Source organism: Microcaecilia unicolor, chromosome 6 (genome assembly GCF_901765095.1).
Source record: "Microcaecilia unicolor chromosome 6, aMicUni1.1, whole genome shotgun sequence".
In the NCBI taxonomy this organism is placed as follows: Eukaryota; Metazoa; Chordata; class Amphibia; order Gymnophiona; family Siphonopidae; genus Microcaecilia; species Microcaecilia unicolor.
In genome coordinates, this window is record NC_044036.1 from 147,199,277 (window position 1) to 147,226,639 (window position 27,363).

The following is a 27,363-nucleotide window of genomic DNA, read 5'->3' on the forward strand; positions in this document are numbered from 1 at the left end:
TGAGGGCAGGGCGGTGGGGGGTGGGGGGATGCTGTATCCTGGGGGGGGGGTGTTGTGTTACACCCGGGGGGGGGGGTCAAGCTGCAACCAGGGGGAACAGACGATGCTGCACCTAGGAGAAGGGGTGCACAGCGGCGAAGTGCCCCGGGTGGCAGCCGACCAAGGAATGCCACTGCTGAGTGGGGTGGGGGGGTGTCATGTGCCCTCTCCAGCCACATTCAAATCCAGACTAAATACTCACCTTTTGAGGTTGCTTTTATATGTTGACCATTTCTCTATAATATCTACATTCTCCTCAAATCTCTCTCACTTTGTTTGTCTTGGCCAGATTTTAAGCTCTTTAGAACAGGTACTGTCTCTCATTTCTGTCCGTGTGCTCCTGGTAGTGATTTAGAAATGATAACTTACTTCTGTGCTAATTTATAAACGCGTCTTGATGAGAGAGAGAAAACGATGGTTGAAAGAAGTCATCCTGTTATTCGAATCCTCTAGAAAGCCAAAAAGTAAATGTATCACTCAATGGAGAACGCACACCAGCTGCACTGAAATGTCAGAAAGGTTTGTGCAGCTGACACAAGCTGCTGAAAACAGAGTATGGCATTAACTCCATAAATTCTCTTTAGGCAGCCAGGCACAGCTTAATATAGACTTTAGACTAAGTCCTCATCCCAGTGTCCCCCGTGCTGGGATCAAGCACGATCTCTGTTCTTCAGACATACAAAGTGTACTAGCCTGGTGATATATAATTGATATTGTTTTGGCCTGCTCGTAATTTCAGCTACTTTAATTCTCGAAAACTTTATTTTCCACCTGAAAATGTCTGAATATAGCCAAGAATCTGACCAAGAGGAGGTCTTCACAGGGGACATTGACGAAGATGAAATCTTAGCAAATCTGTCCCCCGAAGAGCTCCAGGAGCTGCAATTGGAAATGGAAGCTCTGGCGCCGGATCCCCGTGTGCCTGTCGGAATGATCCAAAAGGATCAAACTGAGAAAACCCCGACAGGCAACTTTGATCATCGGTCTCTCGTCGACTATCTGTACTGGCAAAAGGAAGCCAAGCGCATGCAGAATGAAGAGAGGGTGCCCGCCACCCTGCTGCCTTCCGAGGTAATTAGGAAAGGCTCTGTGTTCACCTTAGCAGAGCTCACTCTGTTTTTCAAATGCTTTATAATCATTTCCTCTGGTTTGCTGAAATATCATTTCCAATTATTTTTAACCTATAACCAGCAAAGAATCAGCTGTTTTCATCTTCCAGGTTGTTTATATTTCAAATCTGGGATGATCTTCCCCACTCACTACAAACTGACACATTTGGAAATCCTAAACTTTTATGGAAGCATTATTTTATAACATAGAAAGTAGCGTAAGCCACATTGCGATTGTGAATCTTTTCACCTATTTGAAATGTATATAAAGCAATCAGATAAAGGAATTAGAAATCATTACTGAGATTTATCACTGACCTATTTTAGGTATATGCTAGGTTATAGAGCTGAAACACTTATTAGAATAATGCTACTGTAACTTACATTCAATAATTTATGAAGAAGTGTATAAAAGTACTTTTTATGTATACAGTAACTATAGTGATTAAGATGTTTATCAGAAGTAAGTTTGCAAGTTAATGAACACCAAATATAACATGTTTAGGACAAATGTATCACAGAAATACATACAGCAAGTTGGATTTTGTTTTCTTTGTTCGGTTGTTTGGCTTTGATGGTTAGTTCTCAGAAGGGTGTTACAACCAGGGGCGTAGCTACATGGGGCCATGGGGGCCTGGGCCCCCAGATTTGGCCCTGGTCCCCGCCGACCCTTTCAACTCCCCTTCCCATTGCCGCTAACCCTCCCCCACCATCGGGTACCTGTGCTGGCGGGGGTCCCCAACCCCCACCAGCCGAAGTCCTCTTCAGCCGGTCTCCGGGCCGGCACGTTGCTGCAGCTGATGTGGAAGCCTAGGATTCTGTTTCTGTGTGAGTCGTCCTGACATCCTGCATGACTCACCCAGAAGAAACAGAATCCTAGGCTTCCACATCAGCTGCAGCAACGCGCCGGCCCGGAGACCAGCTGAAGAGGACTTTGGCTGGCAGGGGTTGGGGACCCCCGCCAGCACAGGTACCTGATGGCGGCGGGGGACTGGGGGGAGGGTTGATGGTGGTAGGAAAGGGGGGTCCACGGCACCATGGGGGGCTAAAATGTGTCCCCTCGGGCTCTGGCCCCCTGGTTACAACCTACAAATTATCTAGTTTTTTCCAAGACCAATCCAGCTAGTAGATCTACCAGTCTAAGGAGAGTGGAGGAGTAGAGTAACTAAAGGGAGGAAGTTATCAATGTGGGCTACGGTTAAGATGTGTTATTTTACCACTAACTCGTGCTATTTTAGCAAAGGCTTATTTTTTTTCTATCACATTTTGCACTACTGGTTCAGATGTTGATGCTGTCCCTTCTGGATTATTGTAACCTCTTTATGTTGGATTGAATGCTAAACTTTTATACAAATTACAAATAATATAGAATACTGCAGTGGGATTGGTTTTTCGCTTGAAGAAATATGATAGTATCGCTCCATATGTGAGGAACATCACTGGCTCTTTTCTCGAGGCGCGTATGGAGGCATATTTTCAAAGCACTTAGCCTCCCAAAGTTCCATAGAAACCTATGGAACTTAGCCTCCCAAAGTGCTTTGAAAATATGCCTCATTGTGTTTAAAATGGTTTGTATGATTTTTCATGTTTTGTGTGGTAGTATTTCAAATTGCTCATTCAATGAAAAAGGTAATGGAATTCAAACGTGCGTAGGATAAACACAAAGGATCCTGTTTAGAAGGAATGGTTCAGCACAATCTTAGCGGAGATTGGGTGGCGACGCCGGTAATTGGGAAACAAAACGGGAGCTGGGCAGACTTCTATGGTCTACGCCCTGAGAATAGGAATGGACTGGAGTGTAAATTTTGAGGGGCTTCGGCGCTAGCTTCAGAACTTTTAGTACAAGAAGAGTGCTGGGCAAACTTCTACAGTCTGTGCCCTGAGAAAGGCGAGGACAAATCAAACTCGGGTATACATATAAAGTATCACATACCATGTAAAATGAGTTTATCTTGTTGGGCAGACTGGATGGACCGTACAGGTCTTTATCTGCCGTCATTTACTATGTTACTCTTTGGGGTTCTATATGGAATGTTGCTACCAACTGGGATTCTAGAATCTTGTAACTCTTTAGGATTCCAGAATCTTCAGAATTTTTAGTACAAGAAGAGTGCTGGGCAGACTTCTACTGTCTGTGCCCTGAGAAAGGCGAGGACAAATCAAACTCGGATATACATATAAAGTATCTTGTTGGGCAGACTGGATGGACCATACAGGTCTTTATCTGCCGTCATTTACTCTGTTTTTCAGTCTCTCTTTTTACTTCCTCTTGGGTGCGTGGTAGCTTTTTATTCAAATTTCCAGCATCTAACGGTGTACGGTTTAATTGCTAAGTTGATGCTCTTTTTGTGCAGTTTCTATTTGGAATGCACTACCATCGTGTATTTGCTTAGAGGCGAACCATAAGCAAATGCATAGAAGGCTGAAATTTTTTTTATTTGATAAATATTAAGTAGAAAGTTCGTCTCCACGGGTTGGCGATCTGTGGTCCAAAAGTAAGTGAGGAGGAGTACAGGATCACCCCCAAAACACTGGGTTCTTTATCCACCTTTTACCACTAGCCAGCAGTATAGGGGTAAATTCTATAAATAATGCTCAAAACTACATTGGCTCCCAATTAAAGAACACATCACCTTCAAAATCTGCACTATGGTTCACAAGATCATCCATGGTGAAGTATCGGGATATATGACAAACCTAATTGACCTACCAACCAAAAACACATCCGCATCAGCACGACAATACCTACACCTTAACTACCCAAGCTGCAAAGGACTAAAATACAAATCAACCTACGCATCCAGTTTTTCCTACATCAGTACACAGCTATGGAACGCACTACCAAGACCACCTATGACCACCTCCAATTCAGAAAAAATCTAAAAACCCACCTGTTCCAAAAGGCTTACCTTAAATGCCTGAACTCAGCGACACTACACCACCACAATTCGTATTGATCACCAAACAAACAATCTCATCTGTTCTTACTGTCCTCCATACGGCCCCACCACATGTTCCTTCATGTGGTCCCTACCTTTCCTACCCCAACTCAGTGTCGTAGCCACAGGTCCAATAGTAGCATACATTTAGCGGTAGCTGATGGAGATCTCAAGCTCGGCCAGCTGAAGACTTCCCCCTGATGGTAACAAAAACGCTACTCTCCACAATACTGGCACCTGCAAACGCTCAGTTTTCAGCCCATGCCTGCTGCATACTGCCAAGGTGGAAAGAAGCATTTTCCCGCCAGCTGAAATATTTTTTTTGGTGGTAGTTGGGGGGGGGGGGGGGGGGGAGAACACTTGGTGCCCAACCACTTCTTGCCAAAATTCATTGTCTGGCTACGCCCCTGCCCCAACTCAACCATTATCTGCATTTGCTTTACTCCGGAGTCTATTAACACCTCTCCGGTATCATGTAAGCCACATTGAGCCTGCAAATAGGTGGGAAAGTGTGGGGTACAAATGTAACAAATAAATAAATAAGGTGCCATAAAAAATTAGCACACACCCTTTCTAGAATAGCGCAGAGTGCCAATTCCTGTGCTTAACTTTAGGCACTAGACTTACTCCTGCTGAAACCTAGTGTAGATGCTGGTTCCCAAGGGCTCCTTTTACCAAGCTGCGGTAAAAGGGGACCCTACAGTGGCATCGGTACGTGGATTTGCCGTGCGCCAAGGCCCCTTTTACTGCATGCTAGGAATTATTAGGAAAAGGATGATGAATAAGACCGAAAAATACTATAATGCCTTTGTATCGCTCCATGGTGCATCCGCACCTTGAATATTGCGTTCAGTTCTGGTCACCGTATCTCAAAAAATATATAGCGGAATTAGATAAAGTTCAAAGAAGAGCAACCAAACTGATAAAGAGGATGGAACTCCTCTCGTATGAAGAAAGGCTAAAGAGGTTAGAGCTCTTCAGCTAGGAAAAGAGACGGATATGATTGAGGTGTACAAAATCCTGAGTGGTTTAAGAACGAGTAGAAGTAAATCAACTTTTTTACTCATTCCAAAAGTGCAAAGACTAGGGGACACTCGAGGACGTTACATGGAAATACTTTTAAATCAAATAGGAGAAAATATTTTTTCACACAACGAATAGTGAAGTTCTGGAACTCTTTGCCGGAGGACATGGTAACAGCGGCTAGAGTATCTTGGTTTAAAAAGGTTTGGACAAAATCCTGGAGGAAAAGTCCATAGTCTGCTATTGAGACAGACATGGGAGGCAACTGCTTGCCCTGGGATTTGTAGTATGGAGTGTTGCCACGATTTGGGTTTCTGTCAGGTACTTATGACCCAGCTTGGCCACTGTTTGGAAAACAGGATACTGGGTGAGATGGACCATTGATCTGACCCAATATGGCTACTCTTATGTAAAAAAAAAAATGAAATGACTGTGTGATAAGTGCACACTGGCCCCCACAGATTACACCCTGGCTCCCTCTACATTTGACCCCCCTGCCGTCGCCACCCGCCCCACCGCTGCATCAGGTACCCTGTTTGCTGGCAGGGGTCCCCAATCCCCGCCAGCCAAAGAGTTTTCTTCAGCGCCGGTCAACTCTGGTGCCTTCGTTGTGGGATCATCTGTTTCTGACGCCTTACATCCTGCACCGTGCATGTAGTCCCGTGCAGGACGTAAGGCGTCAGAAACAGATGATCCCACAATGAAGGCGCTGGAGTCGACCGGCGCTGAAGACTCTTCGGTTGGCGGGGATTGGGGTTTGCCAGCAAACAAGGTACCTGATGTGGCGCCAGGGGAGGGGTTTGCAGTTGCGGCGGCGGTCCAAAGTTTCGGCAGCGAGGGGGGTTGGTGGCGGGGGGAGAAGGCTAAACAGTGCCCCCCCACCTTGGGCTCTGGCCCCCCTCCCGCCGAGGTCTGGCTCCCCCCTGCTTGACCACACAGCCATTTCCAGGGGGATCCCATACCACCACCTATTTAAGGGGCAGTAAGGGCAATAAGTACCTGAATATAGGTAAACCGCTTTGAATGTAGTTGCAAAAAACCTCAGAAAGGCGGTATATCAAAGTCCCATTTCCCTTTCCCTCCCGTGCTAACCTGGCAGTAACTGGGCAGCATGCGGCTGTGCTCGAGTACCACCAGGTAAGCCCCTGCCACCCAAAATATTCTCTGTCTTACCGGAAACGGTGCACAGTGGGGATGGCCCTACCGCCGGGTCCCACAGTGGGCCAGTTGTAGTGCCGGATTGGTGCGTGCCAATGGCATGGTAGCTCTACCGTAGCATGGTAAAAGGGTCCTCAAGTTAAGGTGTGCTGAGGAACTCTTCAGTAACCTTATGTGCAACTTTTCAGAATGCTCCTGATATGTTCATGGCTGCACCACCTTTTAAGATATGCGTTATGGGGTTAGGCGCCATGCATTATAGAACAGAGCATACATATACGCATGCAAATTTTAATGAGTGCCAATTAACTTCAGTAATTGGTTGATAGCACCCAATCATTGATAATTAAGGGTTCATTACTCAATTAGCACATGCATCTTGGGCGTGCATACAAGCTTGGACATGCAAATATGGGTTCCATATATAGAATCTGGGGGATAATATGTAAGTTAATGTATTCAACAGCGCAATATAGGAGCAACTGCTTTAATTTCATTACTGTCTTAAGAGGAAACAGACACAGCACCTGCTAATTGGGTCAAAGAGAAGCTGAACTAGTACAAGTCTAGAACTTGTGAGCAGCAACAGAGATTACCAAGGCTCCAACCCAGGCGCTTTCAGATATATATTCATAATTCAGTCATCTAGGAAAGTACTTCTTTAAGGAGAGAGTAGAGTTCCCATTTGTTCACCTCATGTTTGGATCAGAAAAGGCTGCAGTAACCTGACTTCAAACTCGTAGAGATTTTTCAGAGACTTTGAGCAGAGAATTGTGGTTGCCATGTTAGTCAACCTGGATACATGGGAATAAGGTTACCGTTTAACAAACAAGTTTTAGGTGAGATCTTTCTTAGAGCGTTAAAATCTTAATGTGAGACTTTCCCATGCTCTAAGCCCAGAGTCAACATGGCAGAATATAAGGCATTTTTGAATATTTTCTTTCAGGTCATGCTGTGCACTAATCAGGGGCTTAGCCAGACCTCACGGTGGGAGGGGGCCAGAGCCCGAGGTTGGGGGCACATTTTGAGTGCTGCCCCCCCCCCACCGCCTCAATCCCTCACAAACAAATACCTTTGCTGGTGGGGGTCCCCAACCCCCACCAGCCGAAGCCTTCTTCAGCGTGATCTCCGGTGCGTCAGCGTGCACAAGAGGAGCAAGAAGAAAGAAGAGCAGGAGGCAGGCAGCGAACGCGCCAGAGATCGCGCTGAAGAAGGCTTAGACTGGCAGAGGTTGGGGACCCCCACCAGCCAAACCAGCAGCCCGGATGAAATTTGCGGGGGCCCAGGCCCCCATGGCCCTGCGTACATAAGTACATAAGTATTGCCATACTGGGAAAGACCAAAGATCCATCAAGCCCAGCATCTTGTTTCTAACAGTGGCCAATCCAGGTCACAAATACCTGGTAAGATCCCAAAAAAGTACAAAACATTTTACACTGCTTATCCCAGAAATAGTGGCTTTCCCCAAATCCATTTAATAATGGTCTATGGACCTTTCCTTTAGGAAGCTGCCCAAACCTTTTTTAAACTCCGCTACCACCTTTACCACATTCTCTGGCAACAAATTCCAAAATTTAATTACATGTTGAGTGAAGAAAAATTTTCTCCGATTTGTTTTAAATTTACTACATTGTAGCTTCATCGCATGCCCCCTAGTCCTAGCATTTTTGGAAAGCATGAACAGACGCTTCACATCTACCCGTTCAACTCCACTCATTATTTTATAGACCTGCATCATATCTTCCCTCAGCCGCCTTTTCTCCAAGCTGAAGAGCCCTAGCCGCTTTAGCCTTTCCTCATAGGGAAGTCGCCCATCCCCTTTATCATTTTCGTCACCCTTCTCTGTACCTTTTCTAATTCAACTATATCTTTTTTGAGATGCGGCCACCAGAATTGAACACAATATTTGAGGTGCGGTTGCACCTTGGAGCAATACAAAGTGGAGGAGTGGCCTAGTGGTTAGGGTGGTGGACTTTGGTCCTGGGGAACTGAGGAACAGAGTTCAATTCCCACTTCAGGCACAGCTCCTTGTGACTCTGGGCAAGTCACTTAACCCTCCATTGCCCCATGTAAGCCGCATTGAGCCTGCCATGAGTGGGAAAGCGTGGGGTACAAATGTAAATAAAAATCCTCATTTTTGTTTTCCATTCCTTTCCTAATAATACCTAACATTCTATTTGCTTTCTTAGCCGCAGCAGCACACTGAGCAGAAGGTTTCAACGTATCATCAACGACGACACCTAGATCCCTTTCTTGGTCCGTGACTCCTAACGTGGAACCTTGCATGACATAGTAACATAGTAGATGACAGCAGAAAAAGACCGGCATGGTCCATCCAGTCTGCCCAACAAGATAAACTCATATGTGCTACTTTTTGTGTATACCTTACCTTGATTTGTACCTGTCCTTTTCAGGGCACAGACCATATAAGTCTGCCCAGCACTATCCCCGCCTCCCACCACCGGCTCTGGCACAGACCGTATAAGTCTGCCCAGCACTATCCCCGCCTCCCACTACCGGCTCTGCCACCCAATCTCGGCTAAGCTTCTGAGGATCCCTTCCTTCTGAACAGGATTCCTTTATGTTTATCCCATGCATGTTTGAATTCCGTTACCGTTTTCATCTCCACCACCTCCCGCGGGAGGGCATTCCAAGCATCCACTACTCTCTCTGTGAAAAAATACTTCCTGACATTTTTCTTGAGTCTGCCCCCCTTCAATCTCATTTCATGTCCTCTCGTTTTTCTGCCTTCGCATCTCCGGAAAAGGTTCGTTTGCGGATTAATACCTTTCAAATATTTGAACGTCTGTATCATATCTCCCCTGTTTCTCCTTTCCTCCAGAGTATACATGTTCAGGTCAGCAAGTCTCTCCTCATATGACTTGTAACGCACGTCTTTATGAAGGGGCGCTAAGTGCATCCGTGCTAACTTAAAACAGGTTTTAACATGTAGGTTCCTCTTTCCCACATGCACCACTTTGCACTTGCTCACATTAAACGTCATCTGCCATGGCACTAATATTTGCAGTACTACACTTTACCTGTGAAAAGTTAACACAAGATCGCTTACCGCCTCTTAATAGGAGGCACTGAGAGCTCCTGCATTAACTCAGTGTTAGCCAGTTAGCACATGCTAATGTGAACTCGCTAGCTGGTTAAAACTTCTCCACTCATGACACACCCCTCAAAAAATACTTTCAAAAAATAGCTAACGCATGAGTTAGCCTGTGTTAACAGGCAAAATATCGCAAAATTCTTTAATTCGTTTTGTGGTAGCCTGATTTTCACATGCTAAGTGCACATTAGGACTTAAAAACCAGGACCCCTTAATAGTTCAGTAGCAAGCTTTCAAGAGTTTTCCTGCCCTAGTATTAGATCAGTGAAGGAAAATAAAGGCAGTTGCACGAGGTTTAAATAGTAGAGTCTTCGTCTATCTGCATACTGTATGTCTTTACAGTCCAGTAGGAGGGAGTGGTGGGGGTAGACAGAGGTGATGAGATGATAATATTTTACAGCTGAAAGATCCTGTTTCCTATAATGGGTGAGAAAGCCAGATTCAAATCTAAGTGTTGAAAAAGGTTTGAAGGGGGCTGTGACTGCGCAAGGAGGGTCTGTGCTTTTGGAAGTAGTTTGAAGGCTGGCTTGGAGATAAGCATTTGTCCATGCAGTGAACACACAGAAAAAACCCAACATGCATTACAGGGATAATTCTATAAATAAGCTGCTAACATTTATATAGCAAATATGTGTTCAAACAAATCCGCAAACAAGCGGAGAACTTGAACGCCCAACGGGAGAATACAGGTATAGGAGAAAGTGGGATGTTTGACCATGGAAAACCAAAGCCTGGATAGATTGATCTGTTTTCAAATCTATGCTGAAAACCCACCGTTTCACTGTTGCTTTTTAGCTCCTAGCCACTACTCAATTGCCCTCCCCTTGTCCCTTCCTTCCTTCTCACCCATTACTTCCCTCACCCGTAACTGTCTTGTCTGTCTTATTTAGAATGTAAGCTCTTTTGAGCAGGGACTGTCTCTTTGCATTAGGTGTTCAGCGCTGCGTGCGTCTGGTAGCGCTATACAAATGCTAATAATAATAATAAATTGATCTTAAAAACTCTTTTTTCCATCAATAAACAAGTGTTTTTAAGATCAATCAATCCAGGCTTTGGTTTTCCGTGGTCAAACATCCCACTTTCTCCTATACCTATAGCAAATATGCCCATAAATGACTAGAATACATTCACAAAGGCATGAAATGCCTATGTGCTATTCTGTACTTACACAAATACCTTTGATAATATGTATTGTACAGACAGGTGTAGACATGGGCAGAGTGTGAATGGAGAATGTGGGGGCTCACACCTGCACGCTTGCATGCATATCACTGGCTCCCAATTAGATACAGGGCTAAATTCAAAGTCCTGGTGCTTGCCACAAAGCCATGCCTGTTGGCTTCCCAGTCCCCTCTCCAATGCATTGAGTTTTCATACTCTTTCTCGGGTTCTTTATTCTAGCAAAGATAAACTATTATTTGTCCCGCCTCCATCCCAGACTCGATGAGTTATTACAAGAGACTCTGCATTTTTTATTTATGCCAGTGCCATTTACAACATGGTTATGATGATTTACAATAAAATAATAAACTAATAACTTAGGGAAGGGGAAAGTAAGAGAGAGAAAGAAAGAAAGGAGACAAATAGGCAAAGTATAAAAGGGAGAGGAGGAGAGAGGGAAAAACTACACAACCTCACGCTATTCCAGTCTGAATCAGCCCCCTCCAAACGCCTACTGGAAGTCATAGGTCTTTTTTTTTTTTTTTTAATAAACTTTCATTGGTGACATCAACAATTGAACCATTCCAGTCTTAGCACAATGACATAACATTTTCACAACCATGAAGTCATAGGTCTTTAACACTGCCTTGAATTTTGGTAGGGCGGCCTCTAGTCATAAGTATTTTGGATGGATGTTGCAGAGAAGTGGAACCAAGATTTTAAAAAAAATGCAGAGTAATAACCCATCAAGCCTGGGATAGAGTGGAGGAGTAGCCCAATAGTTAGTGAAGTGGGATAAGAACCAAGGGAACTGGGTTGAGTCCCAATGCAGCTCTTTGTGACCCTGGACAAGTCATTTAACCCTCCATTGCCCCGGGGTACAAAACAGATTATGAGCCCAATAGGAACAGAGGAAATACCTGCATATAATGTATGCAAACTGCTTTGGTTGTACCACAGAAAGGCAGTATATCAAAAGTTTTACCCTTACCCTTTATGGAAACAGGCTCCCAATATGCATATCTAGGCGCCTGTCTATGGAATTGCCCTTCACATGCATCTTCGTTATCTGCTGTGTTAACAGTTAATGTGTGGTACTATACCATACATTAAGTGTAAGGCACAGATCCCGCCCATTCCCTATAGGAATTAACGCATGTTAAGTGTCAAACTGCTGCATGAAATGTTAGCATGAGCATGCACCAATAGTGCACGCTAATCCCTGTGTTAACTGATTTAAGAACTTTAGTAAAATTGCCCAAAAGGGCTAGATTCTCTATATGGTGCCTAAAAAATTGGCGCTGAATAAACCCCACGTAAGCAGTATTCTATAAGCTGCACCTAAAATTCAGCGCAGTTTATAGAATTAATGCTTAACCAGAGAGGTCGCATGTAAATTTAGGTGACGTCATTTGCTCCAATGTAAACGTGGTGCAAATGCCCACGCCTTAATTTATGCGTGGAGCACTGTTATTCTACAATTACGCCCATAACTCGAAACCATGTCCCCGTTCCACCCTGAAATGCTCATGACCCTCCCATTTCCATGCCCCCTTTTTTGGACCACATGTAAATTTTAGGCGTGGATCTCGCACCTAACTTTACATGGGTAAGTCCCAATTAAATCTAATTAGTGCCAATTGCTTAAGCCAATTTTTGCCACTAATTGGCTCATTATTCTATTAAATTGTACATGCATATCAGGAATGCACCTAAATTTACATGCACAATTTTTGTCAACAATTTATAAAATCAGGGGGAAAGTGTTTATTTTGTGTTACATAATAACACCCAAGGTTAACATTTCAGATACTGGGGCCCTTTTATGTGCAGTGAAATTATCTGTCTTCAGCACTTCTCTGATAGTAATAATCTATGTCTTTTGGCGTGATTTAATAATCTATGCTTATCTTTTTATTGTTAGTCAATGCTGTTTATTGCTTGTAAGCCACATTGAACCTGAGCCAGTTTGGGATAACGTAGGGTATAAATATCATAATTAAATAAATAAATAAATAAATCTGGGCTTCATGTGTTCTAACATGGGACTTTCCTGCACAATAAGCCCAGATTTTTTAACACAGCACTTTTAGGGCTTTTTATTTACATTTTTTATTTTCGGGTTGTGTAGTAATGTTGTCATTAGCGCGTGAGACCTGCAAAAAATTATCATGGGAGCACCTACTGCCTCCTATTTAGAAGCCACTGTGCTCCTGTATTAACTCTGTGCTATTCAGGTACTCCCGGATTCTATATAGTGTGCCTAGAGATCCGCACCAAAAGCCAGGCATATTCTATAACAACACATGTAACTTAATTGGCTTGACAAACTAATTAGCATCGCTAATCTCACACTAGAAAACCAAGCGAAAAATACAACAAAGCAAATGTTCCACTCAATGTGGAAACTCAAAAGAGTAAAACCTTTCTTCCCAAGGGAAATATTCCGCAGCCTGGTACAATCAATGGTGCTAAGCCACCAAGATTACTGCAATGCAATTTACGCCAGATGCAAAGAACAAATCATCAAGAAACTCCAAACTGCCCAAAACACCTCAGTCAGACTCATATTCGGAAAAACAAAATACGAAAGTGCCAGACCTCTAAGAGAAAAACTGCATTGGCTCCCACTTAAAGAATGCATTGCGTTCAAAATCTGCACCCTGGATCATAAAATCATTCACGGCGAGGCCCCAGTCTACGTGATAGACCTTATAGACCTACCAACCAGGAACACAAAAAGGTCAGCACGCACATTCTTGAATCTCCACTATCCCAGCTGCAAAGGACAAAAATACAAATCAACATATGCTTCCAGCTTCTCCTACATAAGTACGCAACTATGGAATGAGCTACCAAACGTCACAAAAGCAACACACGAACTAGCAAACTTCCGGAAATCACTGAAAACCTATCTGTTCAAAAAAAGCATACCACTATGATCCAGCCTAAAACACCAGACAGAGAAACTTTTACCAGGACTGACCAAAACTGAACTCTTTATACGTCACTGCTTAATTTACTCTGTCACTTATGATCCTTAATGCAACACCAATCTGCATTTCGCACTCCGGAAATGGCGATCGCTATTACGGCATCATGTAAGCCACATTGAGCCTGCAAATAGGTGGGAAAATGTGGGATACAAATGCAACAAATAAATAAAATAAAATAAGAGCACTTAACACACAGTAATTAGAATTTATGCACACAATTCACTAAGCGTATTCTGTAACTCAATGTACCTAACTTCTAACATGCACAGGCAAAAAGGGGCATGGAGATGGGCATTTTGAGGGTGTTATAGAATATGGCTCTCTGTGCCTAAATCTACATGCTGGTATTTACGCCACATTTTCATTGGTATAACTGGAGGCATGTTGATTTATTTATTTTATTTGTTGCATTTGTATCCCACATTTTCCCACCTATTTGCAGGCTCAATGTGGCTTACAATGCTCCGTTATGGCATTCGCCATTCTAGAGTGGAAGTTACAATTGTTGTTACATAGAGAATGGGTTGATATGATAAAATTAAGCATACAGGCATAAAAAGAAATCAATCGAAATGGAGGGCGAGTGGTAAGGTGTTGTGGTTACAGTTATTGGACGTTGTGGTAGGCTTTGTTGAAGAGATATGTCTTCAGAGATTTATGAAAGTTAGTTTTATGCGCTAGGATATCAACTAAGCATATTCTACATACCGCACTTAAATCTAGGTGCTGCTTATAGAATATGTTTATATAGAAATTCTTTCCATGCAGATTCTTCAGGCGTCATAGAATCTGGCACTTAGCATGTGCTAATCACAACGAGCTAGCCAGATAACACAGGAACACCCACTCTCCACCCATGACACACCCCTTTTAAAAAATGTTTTTAAAAAATAGTTAACGCGTGCTTAGTGCTCAAAAACAGGCTAAATACCACAAAGCAGTTTAACATGTTTTGTGGTGGCCTGTTTTCTTGCAGTAAAGCTGTGTTAAGAGCTTAACACCCCTTAGTAATAAGACCCCACAGTCTTTTTATCCCCAGATTGTTTAACGATAATTTACTGCCACATTAGTTACTATTGCACAATGCACATTTCTGATGTTTTTCTTTCAAGCCTACTTATTCTAGTCAACCAACAGCCCAAATAAGTATCAGTTCACATTACTGTCTGGTTTATTGCAAAATAGAACTCTGCAATGCAGTGCATGAGTTGCCATCTAAGTTCTGATATTTTATATTGGACCACTGTAATGATAATCCAAGGACATAGTGGCATATGAGCTTCTGAGGTCGCAGCTATACAGGGAATCCTTAGAACTCAACCTTTCATTATTCTTTTGTTGGATAAAAGAAAGATATTATAACCTAAAAGAATCCAAGAGAGTGTGTGTAGGTCTGGGAAACAACGTGTCCATCTCTCATTGCCTCTGGAACTTGCTTACACTGTAAATGTACTGGGGTAGGGTCATACTGTTTTGATTTACCCAATTTAATACACTCTAAATGCAAAGGGATCAATATTCAAAAGGATTTAACCAGTAGCATAGCCTAGCATAGCCACAGAGGGGGGCCTTGCTGCCAAAACTGTAGCCCCATTGAATGGCTGGTAGGGATGCCCAAACCCCACCAGCCTAAGAGATCCACTGCCCAAACCACCCCTCATGTTCCCTCAGCAGCGAGGAAGTCGACAAAGTGCTTTCTAGCCACTGATGGCAGCACTCCCCATGCTTGCTCAGTTTGCGTATGAACTGAGCACACAAGAGACTGCTGGCATTGCAGGTTGGAAAGCACACTGTTGACTTTCTTGCAAGGGGCTTGAGCATCCCCACTAGCAAAAGTATGATTTCTAATACAGCGTTGGGGGGAGCAGAGAGAAAATGTATTTGCTGCATTTGTATCCCACATTTCCCCACCTATTTGCAGGCTCAATGTGGCTTACATAATGCCAGAGTACAGCTGCCACTTCCGGATCTGAGAAATACAGATTAGTATAGCATGTACATTATACAGTATAGCATTGTTATTCATTGATGATAGCATAAATTTCAAGGTGGTATTACATTGGAGTTCATAAATGAGAGAATAAAGTAAAGGGTGATTAGACAGACAAATATAGAAAAGTTCATTTACGGTATGGACAACAGGTCCCCTCCATAGCCCAGTGGCGTAGCCACAGGTGGGCCTGGGTGGGCCAGGGCCCACCCACTTTGGACTCAGGCCCACCCAAAATTGTGACACTCTTGCTGTGGCTGGTGTGGATCCTCAAACCTTGCCAGCTGAAAATTTTCCCTCCTTGGGCAGCCAGCGCTCTTCCAAATGACAACCAGCAGCACTTACATTGAGCTGGCGCTGAGACCGGCCCTTCTGCACATGCTCAGTTTTCACACATGCAAAAGCACTGAGCATGCACAGCCTGGACAGCAGCATCAGTATGAGGCAAGTGCTGCTGGATGCCGTTTGGAAGTGTGCTGGAGGAACTCTTTAGCTGGCAGGGTTTGGGGATCCCCGCCAGCTCAAGTATTTAATATTTGGGGTTTGTGGGCAGGGAAGGGTGGAGAAAGGAGCAAGAGCAAACCGGAGGAGGGGCCGAGTCGGGGCAAATTCCACGCCCATCCACCTTGGGCTCAGGCCAGTGGTGTGCTGGTAAATTTTTAACAACAGGCTCTCTCCCCGGTCCACCTCGGCGCCCCCCCCCCCTGTCCACCACTGCGCCCCCCCTGTCCAACTCTGCGCTCCCCAAAATTGCAGAGCTGGCTATAGCCAGTGGGTGGGGGGGGGGGGGGGGCAATGCATTACTCTCTCCAGGAAAAAAAAATTAAATGATCCCAGGTTCCAATCTAATTCATGTTTAATGTGGGATAAAATGCCATAAATAAGTAAGTAAATATAAACTTTTAATGTTGAGCACCTGATTTTCAAAGTGAACATATTCCAAACACTATAATGAAAATAAAATGATTTTTTCTACCTTTGTTGTCTGGTGACTGTTTTTCTGATCATGCTGGCCCAGTATCCAATTCTGCTGCTATCTGTCCTCCTAACTCCGTTTCCAGGGCTTCCTTTCCATTTATTTCTTTCCTTTCCTCCTTTCTTCTTCATTTCTGGTCCTCAGCTTCTGCCTATTTTCTTCATCCATTTGCAGTTTTTCTCCTTTCTTCCTTTTCCCTTATCTTATCTCCTTCCTCACTCTTCCCTCCCCTCCATCTATGTCCAGCATTTATTCTCTCTCCCCTCCTCTCCCCCTGCCCTCCATTCACCCATGGCCAGCGACCCTTCTCTCCCCTGCCCTCCATCCACCCATGGCCAACGACCCTTCTCTCCCCTGCCCTCCATCCACCATGGCCAGCAGCTCCCTTCTCTCCCCTGCCCTCCATCCACCATGGCCAGCAGCTCCCTTCTCTCCCCTGCCCTCCATCCACCATGGCCAGCAGCTCCCTTCTCTCCCCTGCCCTCCATCCACCCATGGCCAGCAGCTCCCTTCTCTCCCCTGCCCTCCATCCACCCATGGCCAGCAGCTCCCTTCTCTCCCCTGCCCTCCATCCACCATGGCCAGCAGCTCCCTTCTCTCCCCTGCCCTCCATCCACCCATGGCCAGCAGCTCCCTTCTCTCCCCTGCCCTCCATCCACCCATGGCCAGCAGCTCCCTTCTCTCCCCTGCCCTCCATCCACCATGGCCAGCAGCTCCCTTCTCTCCCCTGCCCTCCATCCACCATGGCCAGCAGCTCCCTTCTCTCCCCTGCCCTCCATCCACCCATGGCCAGCAGCTCCCTTCTCTCCCCTGCCCTCCATCCACCATGGCCAGCAGCTCCCTTCTCTCCCCTGCCCTCCATCCACCCATGGCCAGCAGCTCCCTTCTCTCCCCTGCCCTCCATCCACCATGGCCAGCAGCTCCCTTCTCTCCCCTGCCCTCCATCCACCCATGGCCAGCAGCTCCCTTCTCTCCCCTGCCACCCCCTCCCGACTTGTTCCGCAAATTCTCCTGCTTCCTCCCTCCCTCCTGATCAGGTCCCTCACCGACCCTACCTTGGCCATCAAATTCTTCGGGGCAGGCAGTGTTGCCTGCCCGCTGCCATCGCTGACTTTCCTCCGCTGCCTGATCGCGCTTCAAAATGGCCACGAGACTTACAGAAGTCTCGCGAGGCCGCCTCTGGAAGTCTCAGCGGCCATTTTTAAAGCGCAAACAGGCGGCGGAGGAAAGTCAGCGATAGCAGCGGGCAGGCAACACTGCCTGCCCCGAAGAATTCGATAGTCAAGGTAGGATCGGTGAGGGACCGGATCCGGAGGGCGGAGGGAGGGAGAGCCGGCTCACCCTTTCCAACAACCGGCTCGCGAGTCCGGCCAAAATTTAACAACCGGATCTTGCGAGCCAGAGCGAGCCGGCTCCAGCACACCACTGGCTCAGGCCCACCCAAAATTAGTCATCTGGCTACGCCCCTGCCATAGCCCACCCCTGGGCAACCCAAAAATGGACTGCTGGCTATGCCCCTGGATTTAACCAGGCAGGAGAGGCTCCTCAGAGTTAGATCATGCCAGCTGGCCCATCCGCTAATATTTAATGGCACTATCTGGTTAGTGCCGAGGAAGTCCATAGGCAAAGTCATGATGGCCTGGAAGTTATCTGGCACCGTAGCTATTAAATGCTGGTGCCTAGATAGTTAGCCAGGTATATTGGACCACATGGTTAGCTATATAGGTATAGCACTGACTATCGGCCATACCTAGATAACTTCTGGATGCTGCCAACACTTGGATTTCAGAAGTACCAGATGACCACTGTGGGCTGAATATCAGCTGGTAAAGTAACAACAGTAATATCGTAACCAGCACTAAAGGAAGTACAAGCACAAGATAGAGGGGGAGGGGGAGAGAGAAGGGAGGTGGCTGCATAGAGTTTTTTAAAATTGTGTTTTAATATTTATTGTTTATTTTGGTTGAATGTTATTTGATATTATGTCTGCTTTGGAGTTTGTACATTATTTGATATTATGCCTGTTGGGGTGAAACGGAGGTGGCCCCCGTCGAACATAAAGATAAGAGTGCTTTACTTTTGTTATTAAACGAAGTAATGCTGGAAGTTTAATAGTTCAGCAATTAAGAATCATACCTTTAGATAAAGTTAAAATGTTTGATAAAATCTTGAAAAAATTCTAATAAGTAAACAGTGGAGTTTTTACACCCAATGATAGAATCTGGGCGGGTGTTACTTTTGATGTTAGTAACCTCGCTCTAAACCTGCGACTGTCTGTCCCAGGTTTCTGAGGGTTTTCTCCACTTCTAAGCATGTCATTTTGAAACTTTGCTTCCTAGAGTCACTGCATATTTTGTATCATATTACGAGGACAATAAAGTAACCCACACTACAGTTAACTAGGGAAGGGCAGCCAGAAAAGATCTTTGTGTTTTTTTTCTTTTAAAATGACTATCGTTAATATTGTGCTCTATTTCCAAATAATGTGCACTCTTTCTCGATAGTTTTTTCCCCCCATAAACACAGAATGGGGAGAAATAAACTTTAATTTATTAGGCCTAAAGTCAACATAACATTAAGAAAAACTGAGGTGATCATTTTAAGGACCAGCATTTTGATCTTTAGAAGACACTTTGTCACACAAAGGATAGATAGTGTTTGGATTAAACTAAATGAAAGATGTATGGTTTATATGCTCATTTAAAAGCAGAATTGGCAAATTTGTGTTAACAAAATTGTATTGGAGATTTGGTGGGGGGGGGGGGGGTGTATCCCATAATTCAGTGGAGCATTAGAGGAAAGTTGCCAATTAGCAACCTTGAAAAATCATGCTGAAGTTCTTTCCCAACCACCTATTAAGAAGTATGATGTATTGTCACATGGAGAATGGTGTAGCCGCCCTTTAAATGTATCTATATATATAAAACTCACCCTCAACGTTCTATTGGCTGCTGACGTCACTGAAGCCAAGGTTCGTATGTTCGAAGCTCTGAAGCCTCGAAAATCACAGTCTCTGGGCCCTGCCCTCGCGTCAAACGTTATGACGTTGACGGCGGAGGCGGAGCAATTCACCGCCCTCACGTCAAACGTTATGACGTTGAGGGCGGAGGCGGAGCAATTCACCCACATCGACGACGGGTGGGGGCGGGAGCCACAGGAAAGCCTTGCTAGCGCCCGTTTCATTGGCTCCAGAAACGGGCCTTTTTTTTACTAGTAACATATATTTAAAGCTATATAAATTTTCAGAAACAGTATTCCTGTAAGTGCTGAATTTGACAATCTACTGTGAGCTACATGGTTAAAATTATATACATCCAAGTGCTGACACATATATAGCAGAAGTTATACATTCAGGGCTAAATCATGGTGCCTGAAAATTCTGCAATGGAAAAAAAAGTACACCTAGGCGTATTCTCTAAAGCACACCTACATTTTATAGAATAGGCTTAAATTTCCATGCAGTATATACAAGACGTCAAGTGCCTCTTCACGCAACCAAATTTAGCCACAGCCATGGCCACTGAGAGACTGGGCCGGGGACAAGGCCGCCCCCGGGCCCCCTCACCCCCACCCAAGGTCGCCGGGACCCCCCTCCACCGGGCCGAGCCCTCTGCATTGAACTCACAGCGCCTCACCCCCGAAAGCACAGCAGCAGAACGCCTCCCTTCGGGCCTCCTTTCCTCCCTGTGTCCCGCCCTCGCGGAAGTTACATCAGGCGAGGGCGGGACACAGGGAGGGAAGGAGGCCCAAAGGGAAGCGATCTGCCGCTGCTTGCTGCGCTTTTGGAGGTGAGGCGCTGTGAGTTCAACACAGGGGGCCCAGCCCTTTGGCAGATGATCAGTCGGAATCAGAGTCGGAGTCAGAGCCGAGGGAGGGAGGGCGGGCGGATGGGACTGCGGCGCCGGGCCCGGGTAATTTTGTCCCCCCTGGCCCTCCCTCTCGGCGGCCCTGGCCACAGCGATTTATGCCATGTTTTACTTGGTGTAAATCCCGACACACAGAGCGGGTGTATTCTATAACAAAGCGCATAGATTTTAGAAACGCCCGTGCCCTGCCAGTGGCCATGCCTCCTTTTCAACTATGCAACTCAGAACTTAAGTGCATCATGTTATAGAATACACTTAGTGAGTTGTGCACTTAAATCTTAATTAATGCCAATTAGTGCTAATAGCTTAACATTCAATTGGCAGCGCTGATTAGCTAGTTAACCAATTAAGGCGCAATGTATAGAATCCCAGGGTCAGGGACTAAATTTCACTGAACACATTTTGTCCATCCTCACTCCACTTCCAAACCACGCTTTTTTATAAACATAACTGTAGCAATATTGTAAATAAAATAGCCACTGTTATATGTTCAGTTACCAGGAAATGATTTATGCAGCCAGTGCTGTTACTAACCCCCATAAGTACTTCTGGATATCAACCTCATACTGTTTAATTATGTTATTAATCTTCAGTATTGGACTAGTTATGTGAAATATTTGTCCTTATGTTTTCTAACGCTAAGTAAAGCTTCATTTATGAATTTTAGAGATCATGGAATTTAAGTGGTTTACTTAAGTAGCAAGAAGAAAATAAAGTCACTGAATCTACTACCAATGTTTTCAACTCTTAATTTGCCTTTCCTAGAGAAATTTTTCAAGCAAAGATAATACAGTTGAAGAGGGGGAACACAAAGACACAAGTTTTGATCTTGAAGGAACATTAGAGAGATACACCGATCCAGTCAAGGAAAGGCCATTTCAAAACTCTACTGATAGGAAACTCGACAAAAGAACAAATGATAAGTACTCAAAAGCGTCACATGTGTATTCAGAAAATGCAAATGAGTCAACCAATGAATCTGATATATCAACAAGAGCTCAAAATGAAATTAAAGATTCTAAGGATTACAGCATGAGAGAAGAAGATGAGAATGATTTAAAGGTGCCTGCACAAATCGAAAACAAAGAAAAAAGCAGGACAAACGACGAGATACCAAGTAAAACACTGACAGAGCCAGTGGCAAAATATGAAAATCAAGAAAATGGTGAAAAGAAAATAGGCAAGCTAAACTTGCCCAAAAAGTTAGCACTGGATACTAATTTTATTAAGATGACTGCAAGACCCTCTGGAAACCAAACAAATTTAGATGAAACCTTGGAGAACATTCGAAAAAACAACCCAGATGTGAAAGAAGTCAACTTGAACAACATTGAAAACATCCCAAAAGAAATGTTAGTGGACTTTGTCAATGCAATGAAAAAAAACAAGCATGTAAAAACCTTTTGTTTAGCAAATGTGGGAGCAGATGATAATGTGGCCTTCGCTCTGGCTAATATGTTGCGTGAAAATCGAAGTATTGTGACTCTAAATATTGAGTCTAACTTCATCTCAGGCAAAGGAATAATAGCTACTCTGAGGTGTCTACAGTTCAACGAGGTGTTAACTGAACTACGGTTTCACAATCAGAGACATATGTTGGGACACCATGCAGAAATGGAAATTGCGCGACTTCTGAAGAACAATACTACATTACTGAAGATGGGCTATCATTTTGAGCTTCCTGGGCCCAGAATGGTGGTCACAAATCTGCTCACTCGAAATCTTGACAAACAGAGACAAAAAAGGCAAGAGGATCAAAGGCAGCAGCAAGCTAAGGATCAAGAAGATATTATAGCCATGCTGGCGAATGGGTACGGGTTGCCTCCCGGAATCATACAAATGTTAGGTGGGCCTCTTCTCATCCCAAGACCTCCTACACCTTCTTCCCCAAAGTTAGAGCCATCCATGTCCCATGACACGCACCTGAGACAAAGAAGCGACCAGGTGAACACAATTCCTGAAAGACATAACAGTCCTGAACCAGTGTCCTTTAAAGAGATCAAGCTCAAGAAACGTCAGACAAAGTCAATTGCCCAGAAGCTTTCTGAACCATGTGAACAAACCAGCCTCCGCGACATGGTCAAGCTCAAAAGAACAAAACCGAAATCAAGCATGCCAAGTGATACAGAGTCGTCAGAGCGAGCCAACCTTAAAGATGTGATCAAGACTCTGAAACCAGTTCCAAGAAGGCGACCACCTCCTCTTGTTGAGATGACCCCTAGAGATGAGTTATTGAATGACATCCGTCAGAGCAATGTAGCTTATCTTAAATCGGTAAGTATTCATAAAGCAGCACCATTTTCAGTGAGCAGTCAATGAAGGAGCATGTTTATTGAAGCATTTAAAGGGCAATTCTATAACAGCATACTCATATTTACATGCAACTTGAGTGCATACATGTACAGAATACTGGAACTTTTGCAGGCATGTACACTTAACATGCATTTGTGGCAGAAAAACACCTGAGCCCTATTCTGTAAGGGTGCATGTAAATGGCATAGTATGTAAATACATGGGAGTGTTCATGACAAGGGCACAGGCGGGGCTCCCAATTAAGTGCACAACTTACATAGAAACAGAGAAAATGTAGGCAGAAAAAAGCCATATGGCCCATCCAGTCTGTCCATTCATGCCATCTACTCTCCCTATCACTCCCTTAGAAATCCTATGTAATTGCCCCAAGCTCTCTTGAATTCAGATACTGTTTTCGACTCCACCACTTCCACCAGGAGGCCGTTCCACGAATTCACTATCCTTTCTGTGAAGAAGTATTTCCTCAGGTTACTTCTGTCTACCCCCTTTCACCTTCATCCTATACCTCCTCATTCCAGAGCTTCTTTTCGTTTGAAAGACTTGCCTCCTGTGCATCTATGCTGCATAGGTTTTTTAATGTCTCTATCCTATCTCCTCTCTCCCACCTTTCCTCCAAAGTATACATATTGAGATCTTTAAGTCTGTCCCACTCCCCTTACGTTTTATGACAAAGATCATCATCTGGCCATTCCCTTGGTCTATTGCTCTCGCCTTAAGTCTACTTGTCATTTTGCCTTATTTTTCAAAGCTCCTGCTCTCTGGAACTGTCTTCCCCCTGACCTCCAATCTGAGCAATCCTATACTAAATTCCATTCTGCCCTAAAAACTTCTCTTCACTAGCTTTCCCCCAGAGTTCTTTCAGGTGAGTTGGGTTGTGCCTTGGGCAGTAGAGGATCTTTGCCTAGTTTCCTCCTTTTCCTGTCCTTTGAGTTAATGGAGTTCCTTTCCATTGTTTTTCTTTAAGTTTGGTTTTGTAAACCACTTTGGTTACCCAACTGAAAGGTATATCAAGTATAATAAACAATAAACGACCATTTTATTAGCCACCCTCTGGACCAACTCCATCCTGTTGATATCTTTTTGAAGGTGCCACCTACAGAATTGCACACAGTATTCTAAATGAGGTCTCACCAGAGTCTTATACAGGGGCATCATCGCCCCCTTTTTCCCATTCCTCTCCCTATGCACCCAAGAATCCTTCCAGCTTTCGCCATCTCGTTTTCTACCTGTTTGGCCACCTTAAGATCATCACATACAATCACACCCAAGTCCCATTCCTCTTTCGTGCCCAAATGGTCAGTCTGCCCCTGCTCATAGGGGATAATTCTATGCACTGGGCACTAATATTTACACACCAGTTTTACATGTGCATGATTAGAATGCCAACATATACACATGTATGTGTGCACATAAGCACGTTAACGTCGAAAAGCCACCTAAGAGCTATTTTGTAAATATGTACAAATCTTACACAGCATGTGATATACATGGACAGTCTGGGTGGAGCATGGATGGGACTCTCAGTTATGTGCATATCCAGCTAACACCGTTTACGGTACTATGTAAGCCACAATGAGCCTGCAAAAAGGTGGGAAAATGTGGGATACAAATGCAACAAATAAATGTACACCAGTTCTATGGCTGGCATAAGTACTCAGGCCTAACTGCTTGGGAGCTTATAGATCCAGTATACTAGTCTTCTATAAAGGAAAGGAAGCAGGGTAAATTGGCCAATTTTTCCATTTTAAATATTAGTGACCACATGCTAATTTTCCATTAGTACATGAGCCTCTACCATCACCTATTTGTAGGTGGTAAGGGCTCATGTATTATCAGTTAGTGAGTGGCAATGTAGCTGCACTAACTAATTAGCCCAGAACATGCCCATTCTCGGCCCCCAATGCTAACAATTTTTTTTTAGCGCCGATTTCAAAACTATCAAGGGATGTCTGAGCACGGCCCATGGTGAGCCATTTTTTGCTGTGGTAAGCATTCATTAGTGCTTATCACAGCTTAGTAAGTGGATCCCTAAGGAATCCTGTTAGACAATGAGTTATACTGGGGCATAAGCATATAAGCATTGCCATACTGGGCCAGACCGAAGGTCCATCAAGCCAAGTGGAGGAGTAGCCTAGTGGTTAGTGCAGTAGACTTTGATCCTGGGGAACTGAGTTCAATTCCCACTGCAGCTCCTTGTGACTCTGGGCAAGTCACTTAACCCTCCATTGCCCCTGGTACAAAATAAGTATCTGAATATATGTAAACCGCTTTGAATGTAGTTGCAAAAACTTCAGAAAGGCGGTATATCAAGTCCCATTTCCCTTTCCCCATTTGAGATTCTAAATGGAATGTTGAGATTCTATTGCTACTATTGGAGATTCTACATGGAATGTTGTTACTCCACTAGCAACATTCCATGTAGAAGCCTGCCCTTGCAAATCAGCAACGTGGCTGCGCAGGCTTCTGTTTCTGTGAGTTTGACGTGCAGGACGTCAGACTCACAGAAACAGAAGCCTGCGCGGCCGCATTGCTGATCTGCAAGGGCAGGCCTCTACATGGAATGTTGCTAGTGGAGGAGTAGCCTAGTGGTTACCACAGTAGACTTTGATCCTGGGGAACTGAGTTTGATTCCCACTGCAGCTCCTTGTGACTCTGGGGAACTGAGTTTGGTTCCCACTGCAGCTCCTTGTGACTCTGGGCAAGTCACTTAACCCTTCATTGCCCCTGGTACAAAATAAGTAACTGAATATTTGTAAACCACTTTGAATGTAGTTGCAAAAAACATCAGAAAGGCGGTATATCAAGTCCCATTTCCCTTTCCAATAGTAGCCAATCCAGGTCACAAGTACCTGGGTAGATCTCACAACAATCCATTTTTTCAAGGTATCAGGATCACTGCTTAGCTATACATTAATGTCTTGGTCTTCTTTTTCTCCAGGTACCATTGCCAAAAGAGTTGGAGTAGGACACCACGTTCAAACATAAGCCAGAAGGACTAGTCAAGTGCTCTTTCAAGACCCTTTTAAGATTGTTCTTCAGACACCAGGTGGTAGATACATGTGGGAACAACATTGTACACATAATTTTAGCAATATAATGAAATGAAGATGCAAAGAGCTGATATAAGAGAACACTCAAAACAGCTGTGAAAAATGTTTGAATCCCAGTTCTCCAGGTGTCTCTTTTCTCCAGTGAGTGCCAGTGAACTTCCCTCAATGCTGAAAGCTTTGCAAAATGAAACCCTACAGTTTTCATTCACTTTGGCCGCTATTCTGCAAAATTCAGCTAGGTAACAAGCAAACAAAAAAAAAAAGCTCAGAGGAATAAAATCTCCCTAGGCCACAAAACACTGAGCTAAATATGCCAATCCCCCAATCCTAACGTCTCTTTACTAGCAAGAGAAATAACGCGACATCCGGCTTTAAACCTATTTGGCCACTTGTGGAAGATGGGTTTATTTATTGGATATGTACTATTTGTTTTAAGTATTGTTTTTAATTTGCCAATGTGGCCGCTGTGTTCGGCGTTTGTTTTTCAGGTTGAATGACCTTTTAGGCTGTGGGGGGTGGTATAGAAAACTTTTTAAATAAAAGAAACAAAACCACAAGTGGGATTTGGGAATTTTGCAGAATAGAAGAAGCCTTAATCATTTTACAAGTTCTCATCTTCTCCTGCAGTCTTGGAATCAAAAACTTTCAATTGTTTTCATGTTTGATGGTATGTAATTGTTTCAAATTATTTTGGAACTTGGAAGCAGCTCCAGATGAGTGGACAAGCTTCTTCCTCCATGAGAAAAAAGAAAGACTGTTTTCCATAATGTACACCCATGGACTGTCACCTCCAATCTGCAGCACCACAAACCTTTCATTCATTGGAGCCGACTCTGTGGGTGCTTCAGCACCCCCAATATTGAGAAAATTCCTTGTATTTGTCCAGGGAGGGGTTATTTCCATTGGGCTTAGCACCCCCAATAATTTTGAAAAGTTGGCTCCTATGCTTTTATTTGCAATGCTAAACCATGATTTCCATTCAGAGACAGAAAAAATATTTCCTAAAAGCTGGGTAAGAATGCACCTTTCAGCACTTATCTATCCTTTTTCTCAGAGAGCACCTCTCCACACAATTGTCCAATAATTTTATAGCAAGATTTTAGCTTTGGTGCTACAGATTTCAGTGTATTTTCTCTAGGCCATTAACTGCATCCTATCCTAGGGCATTAGAACCATCTGTTGTGACATACAGAAAATATGGTATGTCTCACCACTGTGTTCCTCCAGAGATGAATTCAACATTTCAGGCTGGGCTCATCATTGATGTAGAGACAATTTATGTTCCAGGGGTACAACTAATGAAAATCAAAATTGGATTTTTACCCCCAAGTAGGCATAAGATAAAGCTAAATTATCCTGCTACCACCATGGCAGCCATGTATTATTAGTAACACCAGTTAATTTTGCTGCCTCACTTGCTATTTTAAACTATAACCTCATCAGCCTGAGCAGGTTTCTCTTGCTGAGTTTGGTGGTACAAGTTTTAATCTTTTCCAAACGTAGAGTCCTGTTTACTAAGGTGCATTAGTGTTTTTAACACGCCCACAATTAGCGCATGTGTTAACCATGTAGGGCCTATAGGGATATTGTAGGTGCCTACACGGTTAACTTGCGTGCATGCTTATTGT

At 44.2% G+C, this 27,363-nt stretch overlaps 1 protein-coding gene across 1 annotated transcript; it reads left to right on the forward strand.

Moving 5' to 3' along the window:
* The first annotated feature begins 681 nt into the window (after positions 1-681).
* Positions 682-26,597, forward strand: LMOD3 (leiomodin 3). The gene is made up of 3 exons (XM_030206943.1): positions 682-1,110; positions 21,138-22,646; positions 25,624-26,597. Exons 1-3 carry the CDS (start codon positions 817-819, stop codon positions 25,648-25,650), a joined length of 1,830 nt encoding a protein of 609 aa, XP_030062803.1. The 5' UTR covers positions 682-816; the 3' UTR covers positions 25,651-26,597.
* The last annotated feature ends 766 nt before the right edge of the window (positions 26,598-27,363 follow it).

Coding starts and splice junctions, on each gene's coding strand:
- LMOD3 (XM_030206943.1), top strand. CDS start 817: ATGTCTGAATATAGCCAAGAATCTGACCAAGAGGAGGTCTTCACAGGG. Junction 1,111..21,137: donor CCACCCTGCTGCCTTCCGAG/GTAATTAGGAAA, acceptor TGCCTTTCCTAG/AGAAATTTTTCAAGCAAAGA. Junction 22,647..25,623: donor ATGTAGCTTATCTTAAATCG/GTAAGTATTCAT, acceptor CTTTTTCTCCAG/GTACCATTGCCAAAAGAGTT.